This window comes from Pteropus vampyrus, unplaced genomic scaffold (genome assembly GCF_000151845.1).
Source record: "Pteropus vampyrus isolate Shadow unplaced genomic scaffold, Pvam_2.0 Scaffold66, whole genome shotgun sequence".
NCBI classification, from domain to species: Eukaryota; Metazoa; Chordata; class Mammalia; order Chiroptera; family Pteropodidae; genus Pteropus; species Pteropus vampyrus.
In genome coordinates, this window is record NW_011888847.1 from 5,106,659 (window position 1) to 5,124,692 (window position 18,034).

The 18,034-nt window shown below is 42.0% G+C and overlaps 1 protein-coding gene across 7 annotated transcripts in view; it reads left to right on the forward strand.

The window, feature by feature from the left end:
• THADA (THADA, armadillo repeat containing) overlaps positions 1-18,034 on the forward strand; it is a 296,280-nt gene that overhangs the window by 240,042 nt on the left and 38,204 nt on the right. For all 7 annotated transcript variants that reach the window (XM_023531302.1, XM_023531301.1, XM_023531303.1 and 4 more), the window contains 5 exons: positions 2,666-3,045; positions 3,649-3,767; positions 4,110-4,182; positions 7,286-7,439; positions 13,263-13,394. In XM_023531302.1, the coding sequence (XP_023387070.1) occupies positions 2,666-3,045; positions 3,649-3,767; positions 4,110-4,182; positions 7,286-7,439; positions 13,263-13,394 (858 nt within the window). The remainder of the gene's footprint in view (positions 1-2,665; positions 3,046-3,648; positions 3,768-4,109; positions 4,183-7,285; positions 7,440-13,262; positions 13,395-18,034) is intronic.

Genomic DNA, 18,034 nt, shown 5'->3' on the forward strand with positions numbered 1-18,034 from the left:
GAATAATAATAGCGCCTACTTTGTCAATGAGTTAATACATACCGAAGTGCTTCTAATACTCAACAAGTATCAGTTCTAAAAGTAATTGTTCATAGCATTGAAAAATGGGTATACTATATTCTATAGTGCATGGCACATAAATACTCAACAATTGTCAGCTTTTCTCACTAACAATTTTAGGGCACTAAACATTTTTTAATTTTTGTAGTTGTCCTTATCCCCCGTTAGTTTTTTTGTCTTTTTTAAATTAAATTTATCAGGATGACATTGGTTAATTAAATTATATAGGTTTCAAGTGTACGATTCAATAATACACCATCTGTATATTGCATTGTGTGTTCACCACCCAAAGTCAAATCTTTCGTCACCACATATTTGACCCCCTTTACCCTTACCTACCTCCCCCCTCCCCTTTCCCTCTGTTAGCCACTAAACTGTTGTCTATATCTGTGAGTTTTTGTCTTGTTCGTTTATTGCTTTCAGTTTTATATTCCATATATGAGTGAAATCATATGGTTCTCAACTTTCCCTGTCTGACTTATTTCGCTTAGCATGATTATCTCAAGATCCATCCATGTTGTCACAAATGGCAGTATTTCATCTTTTTTTATAGCTGAGTAGCAGTCCATTGTATACATGTACCACATCGTCTTTAATCATCTATTGAATTATAGCATTATTTGCGGTGTCCAAGACGTGGAAACAATGTCCCATTAGCTTAAAAGCCCTTTTCAGCAGATAATTTTTCTTTCTCAGCTCTGAATGTCTATATCTCCCCAAGCACCTAATATATGTTCAATAAATGCTTATGGAATTATACTGAACTCTACAGGCAATATAGGCCAACAAGTCTCAAAGGAGTCCTTTCTAGTCATGTCCTCCATCACTCCCTTCTTTGGGACAGTGCCTTCCATCCCTGGCTTCTTGATGATGTCATCCTTCCTCAAGGGCCTAGAGAAAGCAAGTGAGTCTGGGCGCCCAGTTCTTGAGTCCAGCAGACTGTACACTGTCTGGAGTATCTCTCTTTCAGATAACAGGTTCCTCTGAAAATTATCCAGAATAGCCTAGATAGTTCTTCCTGTTTTTAATTATGTTTTAAAGAGCAGATCTCTGAGCCATATTTCTGACTTTGTGCCAAACAAATGAAATTCCTTTTTAATGTAGTGTTGTCCTCAGGCAGCAGTGGGTGGGAAATACAGGGAAGTGGGAAGGATGGGGAAGTGGTACCTAGTGTGGTCTTCTCACTAGTAAATTATATCAGGATTAGGTTTTTAGGCATTGAAAGTAGAGATGATGATACAATGGTTGAGGATCCAAATTCCATGGGGTTTTCCTGCTGCTTTGTAAAGATGGCTGCCCTCCTGCTTGAACTTTTTGCAGAGTCTGAATTAAGAGCAGAGGTGTGTCTGCAACCGCAGATGGTAGGCAGTGGCCTCCATGGAGCACAGTCCCTTTGGAGCCTGAGCCCCCACTTTGCCTCTTGGGGTGAACTTCTTTTTGAAACAATTTGATATATAACATGAATATTCTATATTTTTAATTCCTGGATTATTGCAAGCCTATACGATGTTTTCAAATTTCATGTAAGTTTTTTCCAACTGTTACCTTAATCTTTTACATTTTTATTATGTTCGTGATAGTTTTCCAGAAGTCAGTAGTGTTCACTGAGTTATGAAATATCGATTTTCAGCAAGGCATTTGATGAAATCTATCCTGACGTCCTTGTAGATAAAATTCTGTAGACAGACGGTAAAGTTAGGAGGATTCATAACTGGGGAATGACTAAACCCAAAGAGAGCTGGCAAATGAATTGGTTAGAGCTTGGCATGGGGTGGGGGACAGAGGGGAGCAGGGAGCCAACTGTAACTTGTTGAAGGCCTCTGTCCTTCTTGCTGGCCCAGTCCACATTCTTAATAATTATTTGATTACGGCATTTATAACATGCTTGCCAATTTGAAGTTCACCCAATTTAATTTTGTTGGTTGATGAATGTGTTGTCTAAAGAATCTGGGTTCTGGGAGGTACCCATGACGCCTCCCCTAGTCAGTCTCCCAGTGCTGCCAATTTTATTCCTTCAGTGCTTCTCAAACCTATCTTCTTCCTATTCCCTCTTTCCTATAGGCCCTCATTATTTCTCTCCTGGACTACCGCAGTAGTCTTTTAAGTGGGAATAATAACAGTATTCAAATGCCTAACAGGCTCATTGGGAACCTCAAAATGCAGAAATAGGCTGGTAGATCTACTAGCAATGGAGTAATCTGTCTTGTGAGCTCCAAGTTCACTGTGGGAAGCGGTGCTGTAGAGGGGATCTGAGCCCCTGAAGGAAGTTTGGACTAGGTGTGCTTTTATCCTGCTCGATTTCAAGGCTTGGTGATTCAAGAGGTCACTGAGTTCATATTCATTGACTGTTGGGTAGGGATGCCAGGAGTACATCTTCTGATAGGAATGCCTTTTGTCCCCCTAGGGGAAAAAGTATGAATTACCTACATAGAAATTGTTTCTGGGTCAGAAATCTGAACCGTAATGGGCAAGTCACTTATTATATCATTTATGTGAAATCTACTCTGGAAAGACATCTGATAGTCACACCCAGTGTATCCAGAGTCTTGCATTGTCCCATGTCACTTCTGAATAAAGTGATTACCTTTGTTTTTTTGCATTTTAGTTCTGGATCATCTTGGATTCTGGGAGGAAGTCAGAAAGATCATCTCAGGATCAGAGCTGATAACAGGATTCCCCTATACCTTCACGGCGCCAGGCCTGCCCCAGTACCTCCAGAGCATCACCAAACTAGCCATTGCTGCAGTATGGGCAGTGGCTGCCCAGGCTGGAGAGCAGACAAGGGATGTTCCCATCTCATTCTCTCAACTATTAGAGTCTCCCTTTCCTGAAGTGCGCCTGCTGACACTGGAAGCCCTATTGGAAAAGTTTTCGGCAGCAGCCTCTGGATTAGAAAAGAAAGAACTGCCATCCTTGCTGTGGAATATGGGAGAGACGTTCTTGATGTTGGCTATGAAGGAAAATCACCCAGAGTGCTTCTGCAAGGTGAAGTCTCTGGTGTACTGACTGTCCCCTTCCACTCCACCCACTCCTTGGCGAGCCTACAAGAATGATAGGATTATGAAGGCGGGGTTGAGTTTGGCTTCCCCAGAGCAATAGGAAGGAGATTCAGCATCCAGAGGGCAAGGAATCTCTGTATGGTGCTTGGCATGTCTTTATGCATAGAAAGGCACTATGAAAAGTATTTGATGATAATAGTTTCGATGACAGAAATTAACCAAAGACAGATTGAGAGTAGCCACTCAATGCTCTAGGAAACAGCATTGAAAACTGGCTACAGAAGATGTCAGAGGGTATTCTTTGCTGACATGGCTATTTGAGGGTACATGGCCACCTAGAAAGCATAATAAAAGGAAAGGGCACTGACCTAAGAATCTGGGCATCTAGACTCTGATCCCAGGTCACTAGAGTCCCTCAGGTGTGTCACTGCTCCACCTTGTCTTAGTCTCCCAAAGGTATTAAGAGGGAAATAAGAAGTCAGTGGGAGCTTTTTGAAAGATAGACCCCCTTATCAGTACAAGTGATTATTATTTAGCTTTTGGAGACTTTTTCCTGAGTTTTTTTGTCCCCATGGATCGGCCCACACAGATACTGAAAATTCTCCATCGCATGGACCCCAGTGAGTGGCTTCCCCACACGGAACGCTATATTCATCTAACCCCAAAGGAGTTCTTGAACTGGACAATGGATATTGCTTCCAATGAAAGGTTTGTCTCCCGTGCTCCCTGTGCAAAACTTAGTATGAGGTGTGGTCCCATCAGTTAGTCATGTAATGAACTTGAGCACAATCTTGACCTAAGGACCCAGGTCCTGTGTTTCTTTCTAAGTCTTAGCTGAGGAGCATGTTCTCAGCTCAAGCAAAAGAATGTGATGTCAGAATTTCACATTAATAAGCAAAAGGTCATTACGTATGGAGGTGTTTGTATAACCATGAGGTGGAGATTTCCAGCATTCACATCCTCGTGGATTACAGAATAGCTGCAAAAAAAATCTATATATGAAATATGTTTGATTTTATTTTGGGGTGTTTTTTGGCTTACTTTTTCTAGGTCTGAAATTCAAAGTGTAGCTCTGAGACTTGCCTCCAGAGTCATCGCCCACCACATGGGGATGTGTGACCAGGTAAGGCTGATTCTGCCCCTGTTCTGGGGTCTGGGTTTTGTGTTGTTCTTTACCTGGAAGATGTCAGTAGGCAGAATCACTGTGTTGTGTATGTAACCTCCACGAAAATATTGTTCATGTTGATTTTTCACTTTGGGTGTATAACTTTTGAAGAATTTTCTGAGTACCACCTTTGACATTTCTTTTCTCTTGTTCTGGGCGCATTTGATTAGAGTCCATAAGAGTTAACACAACTTCGCACCAGTGCACGTGCGCGCGCGCGCACACACACACACATGCCCAGACCTTGTTTCTTCTTCTTTTTCTAGTTAGGCTCTTTATTTAAAGAGGGAGTGAACAAGTCAATTCCAGGGACTGACTGCAGGTCACTAGGATTGCATCCTAGTCAACTAAGTATGAAAACATGTTGCTAAAGCTTGAATATTCTCCCAGAACGTGGTCCAGATGGCTCTGCATGGAGGCCCAGATGTGCCCCACCTGTCTCACATGCCCTTTGTGGGTGAGGTGGAACTAAAGTAATCAAAAGATCATCTTGGGAAGAAGCCTTAAGACAAATACACGCATACTTAGGGGCATACGAGGAAGATGTCACCACCACAAAATTATTATAAGTAGAAAGCAGTCAATACTATAGTAAAACTACCTGAAGATCTTTGTTACACAACAGCACACAGTGATAGTGGTGGCATAACATTGCAGATTCTGATTACTTACAATAAAGCAGCACCGAGAGTTTCTGAAGATACGAAGATGAATAGAAACTGGTGGGACAGTCTAATGAGAGAAAAGGAATGTTTGATCGTAACGCTAAATGTCTAGTTGGGAAAGGCTGCGGGAACCCAGAGGAGGAAGGGAGGAGTGTTTGGGGAGCTGAGGAAGACTTCACAGAGGAGATTGTTAAATTCAGAGAGCACAGGGTGAGAGAGTTCAGGGGCTGGGCAGAGAGAAAACCAGAGGGTGAGAATTAAACAGATACCTAGTTTCCTTGGGTCTCTCGTTCAAAGGCAGGGACCAAAGCCAGGTGGTCACTAGGAGCTACGAAAAGCCAAAAACAGTCTGTTGTAGCTTTGTTTCGGGGGAAGGGTTTGTAGGAAGGGAGAAGATTTGCGAAAAAAAAAAAAATTACAGCACAGAGGGGAAAAAAACAAGTAAGAAAGTAGTCCCAGGGCAGCCCAAAGTCACCAAAAGACATTGTTCTCATGTAAAGCCATTTTTATCCAGTTGTCATGTGCATATTAATAGTACATCTAGGTACCTGAATAAAGCGATATTTGATGAAAATTGGGAATTTTCCAGGAAAAGAAAAATTTTCCAGGGAGAGCAAAACTGTAGAGAAACACATAAAAGAAGTTCCCAAGAAGACCTGGGTTTTTTGTACATTGAGAGTCAGTCTTCTTCAAGGTCTATGATGCTCATTAGTTTAATATCACAGAAGATCATAATCAGAGGAGCCAGGAGTCTCATTTTGAACATTTAAAGAGGCTTCGTTGATAGGAGAAGTAAAGTACATTTAGAACAATAATTCCTTTTCTAGAAAAAGTAAAAAACCAAGGTTTAAAAAATAGAAACAACCCAAATGTCCATCAACTGATGAATGGGTAAACAAACAATGGTATATCTATTCAATAGAATATTCAGCCATAAAAAGTAATGAAGTCTTGATACATCCTATAGCATGGATGAACCTTAAAAATTACATGCTAAGTGAAAGCAGTCAGTCACAAAAGACCACATATTAGATGATTACATTCATATGAAATATCCAGAAATGGCAAATCCATAGAGACTGTAGATTACTGGTTTAGGGCTAGGAAAGGGGACAGATGACAGGATGGGGAATGATAACTGGAGAATGAAATGTTTCTCTTTTTGGTGATGAAAATGTTCTAAAATTGATTATGATGATGGTTACACATACGTGTAAATATGCTAAAAACCACTGAAACGTATATGTGCTTTAAACACGTAAATTATATGGTATGTGAATTATATCTCAGTAAAGCTGTTACTACAAAAACAACAACAACAACAACAACAACAATAGGAACCGAAAAGCAACAAATGAACAGGACAAACAAACAGAGACTCATGGACATGGACAATGGACTAGTAGTTACCAGAGGGTAGGGGTTGGGGGAGAAGGAGGGAGGTAGACGGGGTAAAGGGGATCAAATATAGGGGGGTAGGAGGAGGGTGAAGTGGGTAAAGGGGATCAAATATATGGTAGCTGAAGGACTTTGGGTGGTAAACACAATAAAATATACAGATGCGAAATTATAACGTGCATCTGAAAATCATATAATTGTATTAACCAATGTTACCCCAATAAACTTAATTAAAAAAATTCAATGACAAAAAATATCAAAATTAAAATTAAAAAAAAAATAGAACTTCATTTAAACAATAATGTTAAGATGCTGCCTTAAATGTTGTAACAGAAATTCATCAGTACAGTGGTTTAAACCAGGTAGAGGCAGTTCAAAGCAGATAGACTGGATTTGAAGGTGTTGCGTCCCCAGGCCCTTCTCCTTTGTAGTTCTGCTGTCCTCAACCCAGAAAGTGACGGTCACAATCTATTTCCTAAGGTATGACCTGAAAGTGCACCCATACCATTTCCAATGACATTGAATTAATCAGAACTTAATCACATGTTACTCCCAAATTCAAGGGAGTCTGGGAAATGTAGTCTTTAGCTAGGTGCCCACATACCCAGCCAAAAATCCAAGATTCTGTTTTTAAAGATAGAGTATCTGGTTACTAGGGACAACAGGTATTGTTTGCTGCCACAGTCTTTCCCCAAAAGTTCTGTCTATTAAAGCTATCAAATGCACCAATGTTCTAATAACCTGCTTTGCATGAGAAAAGACTCAAAGAACTTGCTCCCTAGTTATAGGGACTTCTTATTACTGAAAGACAAGTCTGATTTTGTTCCCAGCCTTGTTTATTTCTCCTTTATTGGAAAAATAAAAACAGCTAAAAAGTCTTTCTTCCCACTGTGCAAAGAGCTAATTTGCAGACCCAGTTTAGTGTATGTAGGTCATCCCTAATTTCATGTCAGCCCACGATGGCATTTTTTGAACTGCTGTACATTTTGTGCTTTCAGACCAGGGACTCAGTAGCCCCTAAACTGAAGCAGTGGGTTCAGTTGGTCGTCTCAGCCTGTGGAGATCACCTACCCACAGAGTCCAGGCTGGCCGCTGCTGAAGTCCTCACCAGCACTGCACCATTTTTCCTCACCAACCCCCATCCCATTCTTGGTAAGTGCAGTGAGCGGGGCTGGGGTGGGGCGATGTCCTTTGCACAAATACACTAAAGGATTTAAAAAGAAGAGATGAAAAATGACGGTATGCATTATATCCTTACATTTTTCAAATATATTCCCACCCGCTTAGTTCCTACTCTAATCATTTTTCATCAACAGCCTCTTAAGTGGCCTCTTTCATTTCTATCTTATCCCCCAAGCCATTTTCCTTATGCTTCCAAAAAGCCTTTGTGGTCTTTCTAAAATATAGATCTAATCATTTCACTCCACTGCTTAGAGCCTTCGAGTAGGTTCCCCTTGCCTTCAGGATAAAATCTAAACATCCTTTAACATGACTTATAAGGCTCTTCCTGTCCTGTGCCCTGCCTACCCATCCTTCCTCATCGGCCACCAGTCCCCAACATGGGCACTATGCGCCATAAGCAGGGACCAGTTCTATAAACAAACTACTACTTGGCTAACTTCTGTTTGTCTTTCAAGACTCAGCCTAACTGTCACCTCTTCCAGGAATCCTGTTGCAGTAATCTTGGTGAGAAATGAATGTGTCCGTGTGAAGCTGTGGCTTTGAGGATAAAAAAAGGATAAGCTTGAAAGGCATTTAGGAAGTTGAATCAACAGGACTTTGTGTTGAGTTTAATGTAAAAGAAAGACTGAAGCATAGCATCCCAGCTTCTGGCTTAAGGGACTGGAAAAACTGCTCGTACCTTTCAGTGAACTTAGTTTTAAGTTTGAAGCATCTCTGGGACATAAAGGTAGAGAAATTTTGAAATCACATGGATGTACGGAGCTTAGCTGGTTTTGAACCATGTTCTTCACCTTCCTGTCTCTTTCGTCACTGCCATTCCCCGTCCCTTAAAAGTAATAATTAGGAAAGATCATCATGTCATTGGTGTTTGAGAAAAATCAAGCTTTAGGAAATCATAAGGAATTGAAAAAGCGTAGCATTTTTTTATTCGTTTGAATTTTTAAAAATATTTATAAATTGTGTTTGTTTTATTTGGTTTTAAGCATCGTATTTAATAAAAGGAAACCCAGGACCTAAAGCCATGCCGCAGTCCCCACCCTGTCCTCTCCTGCCGTCTCCCCGCTATGACTGTGCTCTGATTCTCTCCTACCTGCTACTGGAGTTCTGGTTCTGTTTACCTCTTCTGTGCCCAGCCCTGGAGAACAGACTACACTGAAAGCAGCTTTCAATATAGTAGTGGAAAAAAGATTTACAAAATAAAGGAGAAAATTGCTTTCTTAGATGGCGCGATTCAAATTTCAGGCGCGGTTGTTCAGACCAGTGATGTGTCTCCTATCCCTAGATCTCTCTGGGAAACGAAATTGTCTTTGATGCCCTTTCACTGCTTTATTCTAAGTGACTTCCAGGCATTTTTCTTATACCGAAAGAGGGACTGAAAGGGGATCGTCTATGATTGTGATTTAATCATTGGACCCAGAAGAATAAAAGCAACGGTTTATAAACTTTGATGAAACTTTTCCAGCAAGGGTAATGTTTTGCAGCACATTTTTGGGGTGACTTTGGCTACTCTAACTCTAGCTAGCTCCTATCAGGCAAAACGTGTGTAGAATAACTTGGAATGCCTGAGTGAAATCGAGGCCTGAACAAAAGCCATTGGTTCATAATTAATTACTAGAGCTGGTGATAGCATTGCAATAAGGCAATAAGGAAGGTCAGTGGTGGCTGATGGCCTACAAGAAAATGAAAAATGGGTGCAGAACTGAGAGATAAAGGGCATAAAATTCAAGGGGATAATAAGTCAAGGACAGAATAAAGTCATTTAAGGAAAAAGAAATATTGAAATAAACTAGAGAGGGAAGATTGAGGATCTGAAAAGCATAAATGACCATGCTAAAGAGGAAAATTTTAAGAAAGTAAAGTATTAAACCCTAGAGAACACTAGAATGGATAGAATCTGAAAGACTGAGTGAAATTTAAAGCCCAATTTATGACAGAAAAAAGATACTAAAACCCCAAAACAGAAATTCATCAGTACAGTGGTTTAAACCAGGTAGAGGCAGTTCAAAGCAGATAGACTGGATTTGAAGGTGTTGCGTCCCCAGGCCCTTCTCCTTGTAGTTCTGCTGTCCTCAACCCAGAAAGTGACGGTCACAATCTGTTTCCTAAGGTATGACCTGAAAGTGCACCCATACCATTTCCAATGACATTGAATTAATCAGAACTTAATCACATGTTACTCCCAAATTCAAGGGAGTCTGGGAAATGTAGTCTTTAGCTAGGTGCCCACATACCCAGCCAAAAATCCAAGATTCTGTTTTTAAAGATAGAGTATCTGGTTACTAGGGACAACAGGTATTGTTTGCTGCCACAGTCTTTCCCCAAAAGTTCTGTCTATTAAAGCTATCAAATGCACCAATGTTCTAATAACCTGCTTTGCATGAGAAAAGACTCAAGGAACTTGCTCCCTAGTTATAGGGACTTCTTATTACTGAAAGACAAGTCTGATTTTGTTCCCAGCCTTGTTTATTTCTCCTTTATTGGAAAAATAAAAACAGCTAAAAAGTCTTTCTTCCCACTGTGCAAAGAGCTAATTTGCAGACCCAGTTTAGTGTATGTAGGTCATCCCTAATTTCATGTCAGCCCACGATGGCATTTTTTGAACTGCTGTACATTTTGTGCTTTCAGACCAGGGACTCAGTAGCCCCTAAACTGAAGCAGTGGGTTCAGTTGGTCGTCTCAGCCTGTGGAGATCACCTACCCACAGAGTCCAGGCTGGCCGCTGCTGAAGTCCTCACCAGCACTGCACCATTTTTCCTCACCAACCCCCATCCCATTCTTGGTAAGTGCAGTGAGCGGGGCTGGGGTGGGGCGATGTCCTTTGCACAAATACACTAAAGGATTTAAAAAGAAGAGATGAAAAATGACGGTATGCATTATATCCTTACATTTTTCAAATATATTCCCACCCGCTTAGTTCCTACTCTAATCATTTTTCATCAACAGCCTCTTAAGTGGCCTCTTTCATTTCTATCTTATCCCCCAAGCCATTTTCCTTATGCTTCCAAAAAGCCTTTGTGGTCTTTCTAAAATATAGATCTAATCATTTCACTCCACTGCTTAGAGCCTTCGAGTAGGTTCCCCTTGCCTTCAGGATAAAATCTAAACATCCTTTAACATGACTTATAAGGCTCTTCCTGTCCTGTGCCCTGCCTACCCATCCTTCCTCATCGGCCACCAGTCCCCAACATGGGCACTATGCGCCATAAGCAGGGACCAGTTCTATAAACAAACTACTACTTGGCTAACTTCTGTTTGTCTTTCAAGACTCAGCCTAACTGTCACCTCTTCCAGGAATCCTGTTGCAGTAATCTTGGTGAGAAATGAATGTGTCCGTGTGAAGCTGTGGCTTTGAGGATAAAAAAAGGATAAGCTTGAAAGGCATTTAGGAAGTTGAATCAACAGGACTTTGTGTTGAGTTTAATGTAAAAGAAAGACTGAAGCATAGCATCCCAGCTTCTGGCTTAAGGGACTGGAAAAACTGCTCGTACCTTTCAGTGAACTTAGTTTTAAGTTTGAAGCATCTCTGGGACATAAAGGTAGAGAAATTTTGAAATCACATGGATGTACGGAGCTTAGCTGGTTTTGAACCATGTTCTTCACCTTCCTGTCTCTTTCGTCACTGCCATTCCCCCTCCCTTAAAAGTAATAATTAGGAAAGATCATCATGTCATTGGTGTTTGAGAAAAATCAAGCTTTAGGAAATCATAAGGAATTGAAAAAGCGTAGCATTTTTTTATTCGTTTGAATTTTTAAAAATATTTATAAATTGTGTTTGTTTTATTTGGTTTTAAGCATAGTATTTAATAAAAGGAAACCCAGGACCTAAAGCCATGCCGCAGTCCCCACCCTGTCCTCTCCTGCCGTCTCCCCCCTATGACTGTGCTCTGATTCTCTCCTACCTGCTACTGGAGTTCTGGTTCTGTTTACCTCTTCTGTGCCCAGCCCTGGAGAACAGACTACATTGAAAGCAGCTTTCAATATAGTAGTGGAAAAAAGATTTAAAAAATAAAGGAGAAAATTGCTTTCTTAGATGGCGCGATTCAAATTTCAGGCGCTGTTGTTCTGGCGCGATTCAAATTTCAGGCGCTGTTGTTCAGACCAGTGATGTGTCTCCTATCCCTAGATCTCTCTGGGAAACGAAATTGTCTTTGATGCCCTTTCACTGCTTTATTCTAAGTGACTTCCAGGCATTTTTCTTATACCGAAAGAGGGACTGAAAGGGGATCTTCTATGATTGTGATTTAATCATTGGACCCAGAAGAATAAAAGCAACGGTTTATAAACTTTGATGAAACTTTTCCAGCAAGGGTAATGTTTTGCAGCACATTTTTGGGGTGACTTTGGCTACTCTAACTCTAGCTAGCTCCTATCAGGCAAAACGTGTGTAGAATAACTTGGAATGCCTGAGTGAAATCGAGGCCTGAACAAAAGCCATTGGTTCATAATTAATTACTAGAGCTGGTGATAGCATTGCAATAAGGCAATAAGGAAGGTCAGTGGTGGCTGATGGCCTACAAGAAAATGAAAAATGGGTGCAGAACTGAGAGATAAAGGGCATAAAAGTGCATGGGGATAATAAGTCAAGGACAGAATAAAGTCATTTAAGGAAAAAGAAATATTGAAATAAACTAGAGAGGGAAGATTGAGGATCTGAAAAGCATAAATGACCATGCTAAAGAGGAAAATTTTAAGAAAGTAAAGTATTAAACCCTAGAGAACACTAGAATGGATAGAATCTGAAAGACTGAGTGAAATTTAAAGCCCAATTTATGACAGAAAAAAGATACTAAAACCCCAAAGGGAGCCATTGCTTTTCTTGGTATGACTGAAGTGTTGACGACTCTGATATCTATCAGGTTCTCTTTGGACACATGAGAGAGAGGATAGGCTAAGGAGAGCTCTTAGGACAAAGTTGGTTCCTCAGTGAAGCCTAGTGTTGATGATGAGTGGTGGGGCTTCCGTGGCCTTCCACTGTGACCCTCCACAAGCCTGGGCCCACCCACCTGTGCATCAGGCGGTATCCTTTCTGTGAGGCCCAGCCCACCTCTCACCTCCCTCATAAAGTCTGCCTTGGTTACAACAGTCTACTGTGCTCTTTCCCTGTGGTGAGTCACGACCACACATTTCCATCTTTGACTTCTCACTGCATTGTATTCTTAACTTGATGTTCCTTTTAGGTGCTCAGGGACAGATACTGGCTTTTCCTCTTCCATCATCCATAGCAACACCCAGCACAGGGACTAGATAGAGTCCCTGCCAGGGATAATAGTGGTCAGGTAGTGGGCCCCACATAGACGTGGCATAGGCTGGTGCCTTTATCATAATTCCTTGCCCTTTTTCGATTCTTACCCCCGAAGCATAATCTTGATTGAAACTTTGCTTTCAGAATTTATAAGGTCAAATAGTCACTCATACCAGCACTGGGCTAGTTTCCCCAAAGCACTCTTGATGTATAACATTTCATTCCTGAGAATCATGAGTCATTGTGGACAGCGAGGCCCAGGGCCTTCGTCAGCCAAATGTCCCTTCTGGGAGACCTTGCCTGGGGCTGGTTGCCTCCAGAAGCCTTCACCCCTAAAAAAGAAAAAAGACATTTCCAAAACTTCGCCCTTAGGGCCCTCTCTCTTCCATTGTTTATCTGACTCTCCGATCTTCCTTTCTTGTAATACTCAGAAAAGAGGAATGGCTGCTGCTCGTGAAATACTGTTCTCCTCCACCATGGATCTGAAGCTGTATTTGTATCTGCCTATCAATTGCATCCTAGGTAATTTGAATTCCCTTTGGTCTTCTTAGGACTACAAGATACACTTGCTCTCTGGAGGTGTGTCTTCACCCTCCTGCAGAGTGAGGAGCAAGCCATCAGAGACACAGCCACGGAAACCGTAATGACTGCCATATCACAAGAAAACACCTGCCACTCAACAGGTACCTCGTTCTTATGCTTCTGCAGTGCCTAATTGCTCTTGAACAGGGGGTTGGCACACTTTTTCTATAAAGGGCCAGCCAGAGAATTTATATTTAGGTTTTGTTGGCCATCTGGTCTCTGTCTCGACTTTGCCATTTTAGTGGGAAAGCAGCCATAAACAATATATAAACAAGTGGGTGCCCAGATTTAATCCACTAGCCATAAGGTCGCTGACCCCTGCTCTAGGCTATCATAGAGAAAAATTGTTTTCAAAGATAGAAATCTAATAAACAATACCTTCTATTAGTCACATTGTCATCCTTTTTTAAATAAGGCCAAGTCCTGATTATCTGTGTGGTTGCATAACCTGGGAATCATCGATCCATCTGTGGTCATAGTTCCTCCATGAGTTTTTACACGTGACAGAAACAGATGAATGTAAGTCAGGTTTTTCCCCTTTGTGCCTTGGCTCCTCGTTTGGTGGCAATGTTAACCCAGGAGGCAGGAGGGGAGCAGCCTAGGTGGGTAGTTCCGAGCTCATAACCACGCACCTCATAATATGAGTTGGTACAGCCCTGGGCTCTTGTTTTCTGTACGTGAGGGCAAATGCTATGGAAGCAAAAAGGAACTGCCAGCTGCAGGTGGAAAATGGGCTGGTGGATGGAAGGGACGGATGGTACAGAAGCAAGATAATACCTCTGGACAAATGGCCATCTGGGAGGGTGACTGCTATGATGAGCTGGGTTTCTGTCTACTTGGGATTGGGTGTCAGGAACGATCTCTGGGTCAGCCATCTCAAAGAGAAACAAGAACACCATTTTGAGACAAGGGGTCACAGGCCAAGCAAAGAAGTTTGCCTTACTGGTTAGCAGAATGGGAAGAGAAATAGCCAGATGGTGTTTATAACCAATTCAGGGTCCCTCATCCCCGTGGCTAGGGCTTTGGTCTCTGGAAGCTCCCCTTGGAATGTGCGAACTTCCCCAGACCTCAAACCTCTGTTGCAATGGTCTGGTAACTTTTCTCTGCATATGTAGAAGAAGCTAGTTTTTTTAATAACCTGTCAGTGTTACTACTGTGGAGCAGGTTTAGCCATAATCAGCTTTGTCCCTCTGTGGGAAAATATTCAGATTTGTGCTGCAAGTGATGTACAAGCAGCCTTCACCTCCCCCCGCCCCTCTCATCCCAACCTGTCATAGCTCCTGGATATCTAAAATTCTATCATAAGTGATTCGTTGCTTTTCTTCTTTGCAATTGTGCATTTTCCTTAGAAGGACACACAAAGCACCCAGTGAGTGCTCAGTAGATATTTGGTGGAATATAACACTTGCTAGATTTTTTCTAGGACTCTCTCCACCAAAGCTGGGAAAGATCATTTCATGGTGGAATTCCTAGGTGAACCTCTTCCTTCCTAATCTGTAGTAGGTCTTTGCCCTACTACTTTTATTTCTTTTAGAATTCTTCCAAATTCATTTCTAACAAAACTATATTACCATATTATCTCTCCTAGTTTGAATTTTTTCTCAAGCAATAGTAATCAATAATTATATATTGAATGCCCTTTGCATGTAAAATTCCACATGTGAAAGCCTCTGAGGAAATAATAAATGTAAAAGGCTACTTGTCTATCATTGTATTCCTCATCTTCATCTATAAAAACGGATTTCAGGTATGAAAAAGACAAGAATTCTATAACAACTAAACGTAGGATTGGATTTTACCCTGGACCAGATCCTGTGCTGGAGGGGTGAAAAACCACATGAGAGTAACTGACAACATTGAAATATTATCTGTAGGTTAAAATCAGTGTTAAATTTCCTGAATTTGATGACTGTATTGTGGTTTTGTCAGAGAATGTTATTGTTCTTGGGAAATCCACAACTAAAACATTAAAGGGTAAAGAGGCACAATGCCTGCAACATACTCTCAAATGGTTCGGAAAAAATAAATCTGTACATGCATATAAATAGGGAACACAGATAGGAGTTGCTATAGTTGTATCTTTTCTGTATGCATGAAATTATTCCAAAACAAAATGTTTTTTTTTTTTTCATCCAGTTCCACAATTAGAAAAGACCAACACTGTATATATTGATAGATATCTGACTGGTTTATCAACAATTCAGACCCCAGGGTAACTCCTATTATTTTCCCCTAAATTATATGAAAACATTGTCCACCTCCCCTTTATTTGGAGTAAATTTATGCATCCAGAAAAAATCAAACTCAAGCTGGATTCTTCAAGTTCAAAGATCTCAGCAACATAACAGCACTGTGGGGACACTCACTCAGCACTTCCCTGGAGTTCTCTGTACTGCATGATGGCAGTGCTTAGACAGAACTTCCATATTATGGCTTGATTTTCTTAGGCAAAGAATATACATACGTCTACTTTAGACTGAAAAGTAACTGAGCGCTGAGGATCATCCCCAATTTTTCACTTTTGTCAGAGTGCATGGCGGGTAGACCCAACAGGATTTGCGAGCTGGTGCTTGTGGGAGGTGGGAGAGAAGGGGAAGCAGAGATGCCTTCAAGGTTGCAAACCTGTAAGGGATCCACGGGAAATAACCTAGCTGTGCCTCTGGCACTGATGTAGCAGTTGGGCTCTGGGGTTCCAGGAAGTGAAACTACCCAGAATCGAGAAAGACAGAGGCCACAAGTCACTATGATCTGGGACAGAGTATTCCTTAGGCCTTGGAGAGATTGGCAATGGAAATTGAGAGGGCAAAGGGGGACCTTCATCTTCTGTAGGAACAGAGTGAACTATCCCGCTCTGTTCTGCTCTCGCCAGCACACAGCACCATTATCCTGGGAGCCCAGCACTCTTTAACAGGGCCAGCTATTGGTCCCAGTGGGCACTGGCTAGAAACTGTTGAAGAAGAGGCAAGCATTAAACGAGTCATTCAGACTTCATCGCCCTAGCATGTCGCCTTGCACACAGCTGGCTCCAGGTGTCGGTTTGCAGAGTAAGCTAATGGTTCTGGAAAGCCCGGAGAAAGTAACTCCATGGTTAGATAGCCTTGTGAGGATGGGTTCGTTGTTTACCTTTTTTGCCTGCTGATTTCTCCTGCTGTCCTCCTGCTAGTCCTTCACTCCACGTGGTCACCAGGAAGGTGAAACTCACAGCTTAAGAGCAACTCTGAGCAACCCCTGAGGCTCCATCAGCTTTGGAAGATGGACTTAAGAGAGCCCCAGCAGTGAGACCCTCTCCACCCCGTACCTCCCCGCTCCTCTATGCCCGTCATAGGGCACACCAAGAGGAAAGAGGAAATGGCATTTCTGGAACTTAAGAACAGGGGCTTGAAATTTGCAGCTAGATAAGAACGTGTTGGGCAGGACTGCAGGGGAAGCCCCTCTTTCTCCTTTCGCTGTTCTGACCTTACATCAAGCCTTGAAATGCTCTGGAAAGAGCTCTGATTTCAAGAACAGGAAACCAAGGCCGTCAGCTCCATGGTTCCCGCCCCTCCTGGGCTCCTCTTTTTCCACCTGAGCAGCTCATGCGTGTCTGTCTTATATACTATGTCAGGATTTCACATCAGATTTCATTTGAACAAGGGCTTCCATATGAGGAAAAACAACCTGAACAATATTTAAATTTAAATCACTAAACTTGAGTGATTCTCAAGTTAGGCAGAGTTCTGGATGAAAGCAGCAGGGGAGGAACCTGTGAAGGTACAAACGTTAACAGGCTGCTTTTGGAGGAAGAGAGGTTGAAAAAAAAAAAAACCTTGAAATGCACACACACTCACACGCCACCTACAGAGCTTGAGGATGGCCAGAATTAAACAATTGGGGGTTTATTCCATGGCCTTTCCAGCAGGGGTATTTGAGCCTTTCCTTTTTGTAGAGCCCTTTGTCTCCCATGTGGGGTCTCTGGTGGGTGTAACTTACTATGTTGCAAAGTCAAACTGGAGGACTCAGGACAAGAGGGCAGATGGCACAGACCTGAGAGGTCCCTCAGGGATGGCTAGATCTGTCGGCACCCAGGAGAAATACCACACACACACACACACACACACACACGTATTCACCTGGCAGAGGTGGGAGGCTCTGAACTGGCAGAGACAGGGAAGGGTAGGCAGGGGACTGGCTTTCTGAACTGCCTCCTCAGGCTCCCTGCCCTTCCCAGCATGTGGTCTCTCCCTCTTTCTTCAGTTTCTGCCAAGGAGGCCTAATTGAGATGGCCTCCTCCCTTTCCTCAGTTCCATTTGTGAGATTCAGAAAAAAATTTCTGATAACCAACAGTCAGCTTTAGCTGATTCAGGATAAGAAAGGAAAGCCTGTTAACAAAGAATTTCAAGGGGCTCCAAATCTCAAACCCATTGTCAGTTTACGTTCAAGAAGGAGGACTTCTTGGTAGAAACTCTCTTTATTTTTTTAAATTGAGATATAATTGACATATAAGGTAGAAATTTTCTTATGAAAAAACTGTAAGAAAAAAGTTTTAAGAAAGAGACAAACACAGGGAAGAAGAGAAGCAAGAGCTGAACCCACGCGCGTGTGCACGACTGGTGGTTCTTTTCCTTGGAGTACTGGCTCCGAGTAGCTCTGATCCCTCCCGTTTAAACAGGCCTCTTACCCACAAAAATCGTGTAAAACTTCTGCTGATTCTGCCAACTATAAATGTGTAGTGGTGACACGTGAAATCTCACCTTCTCTACAA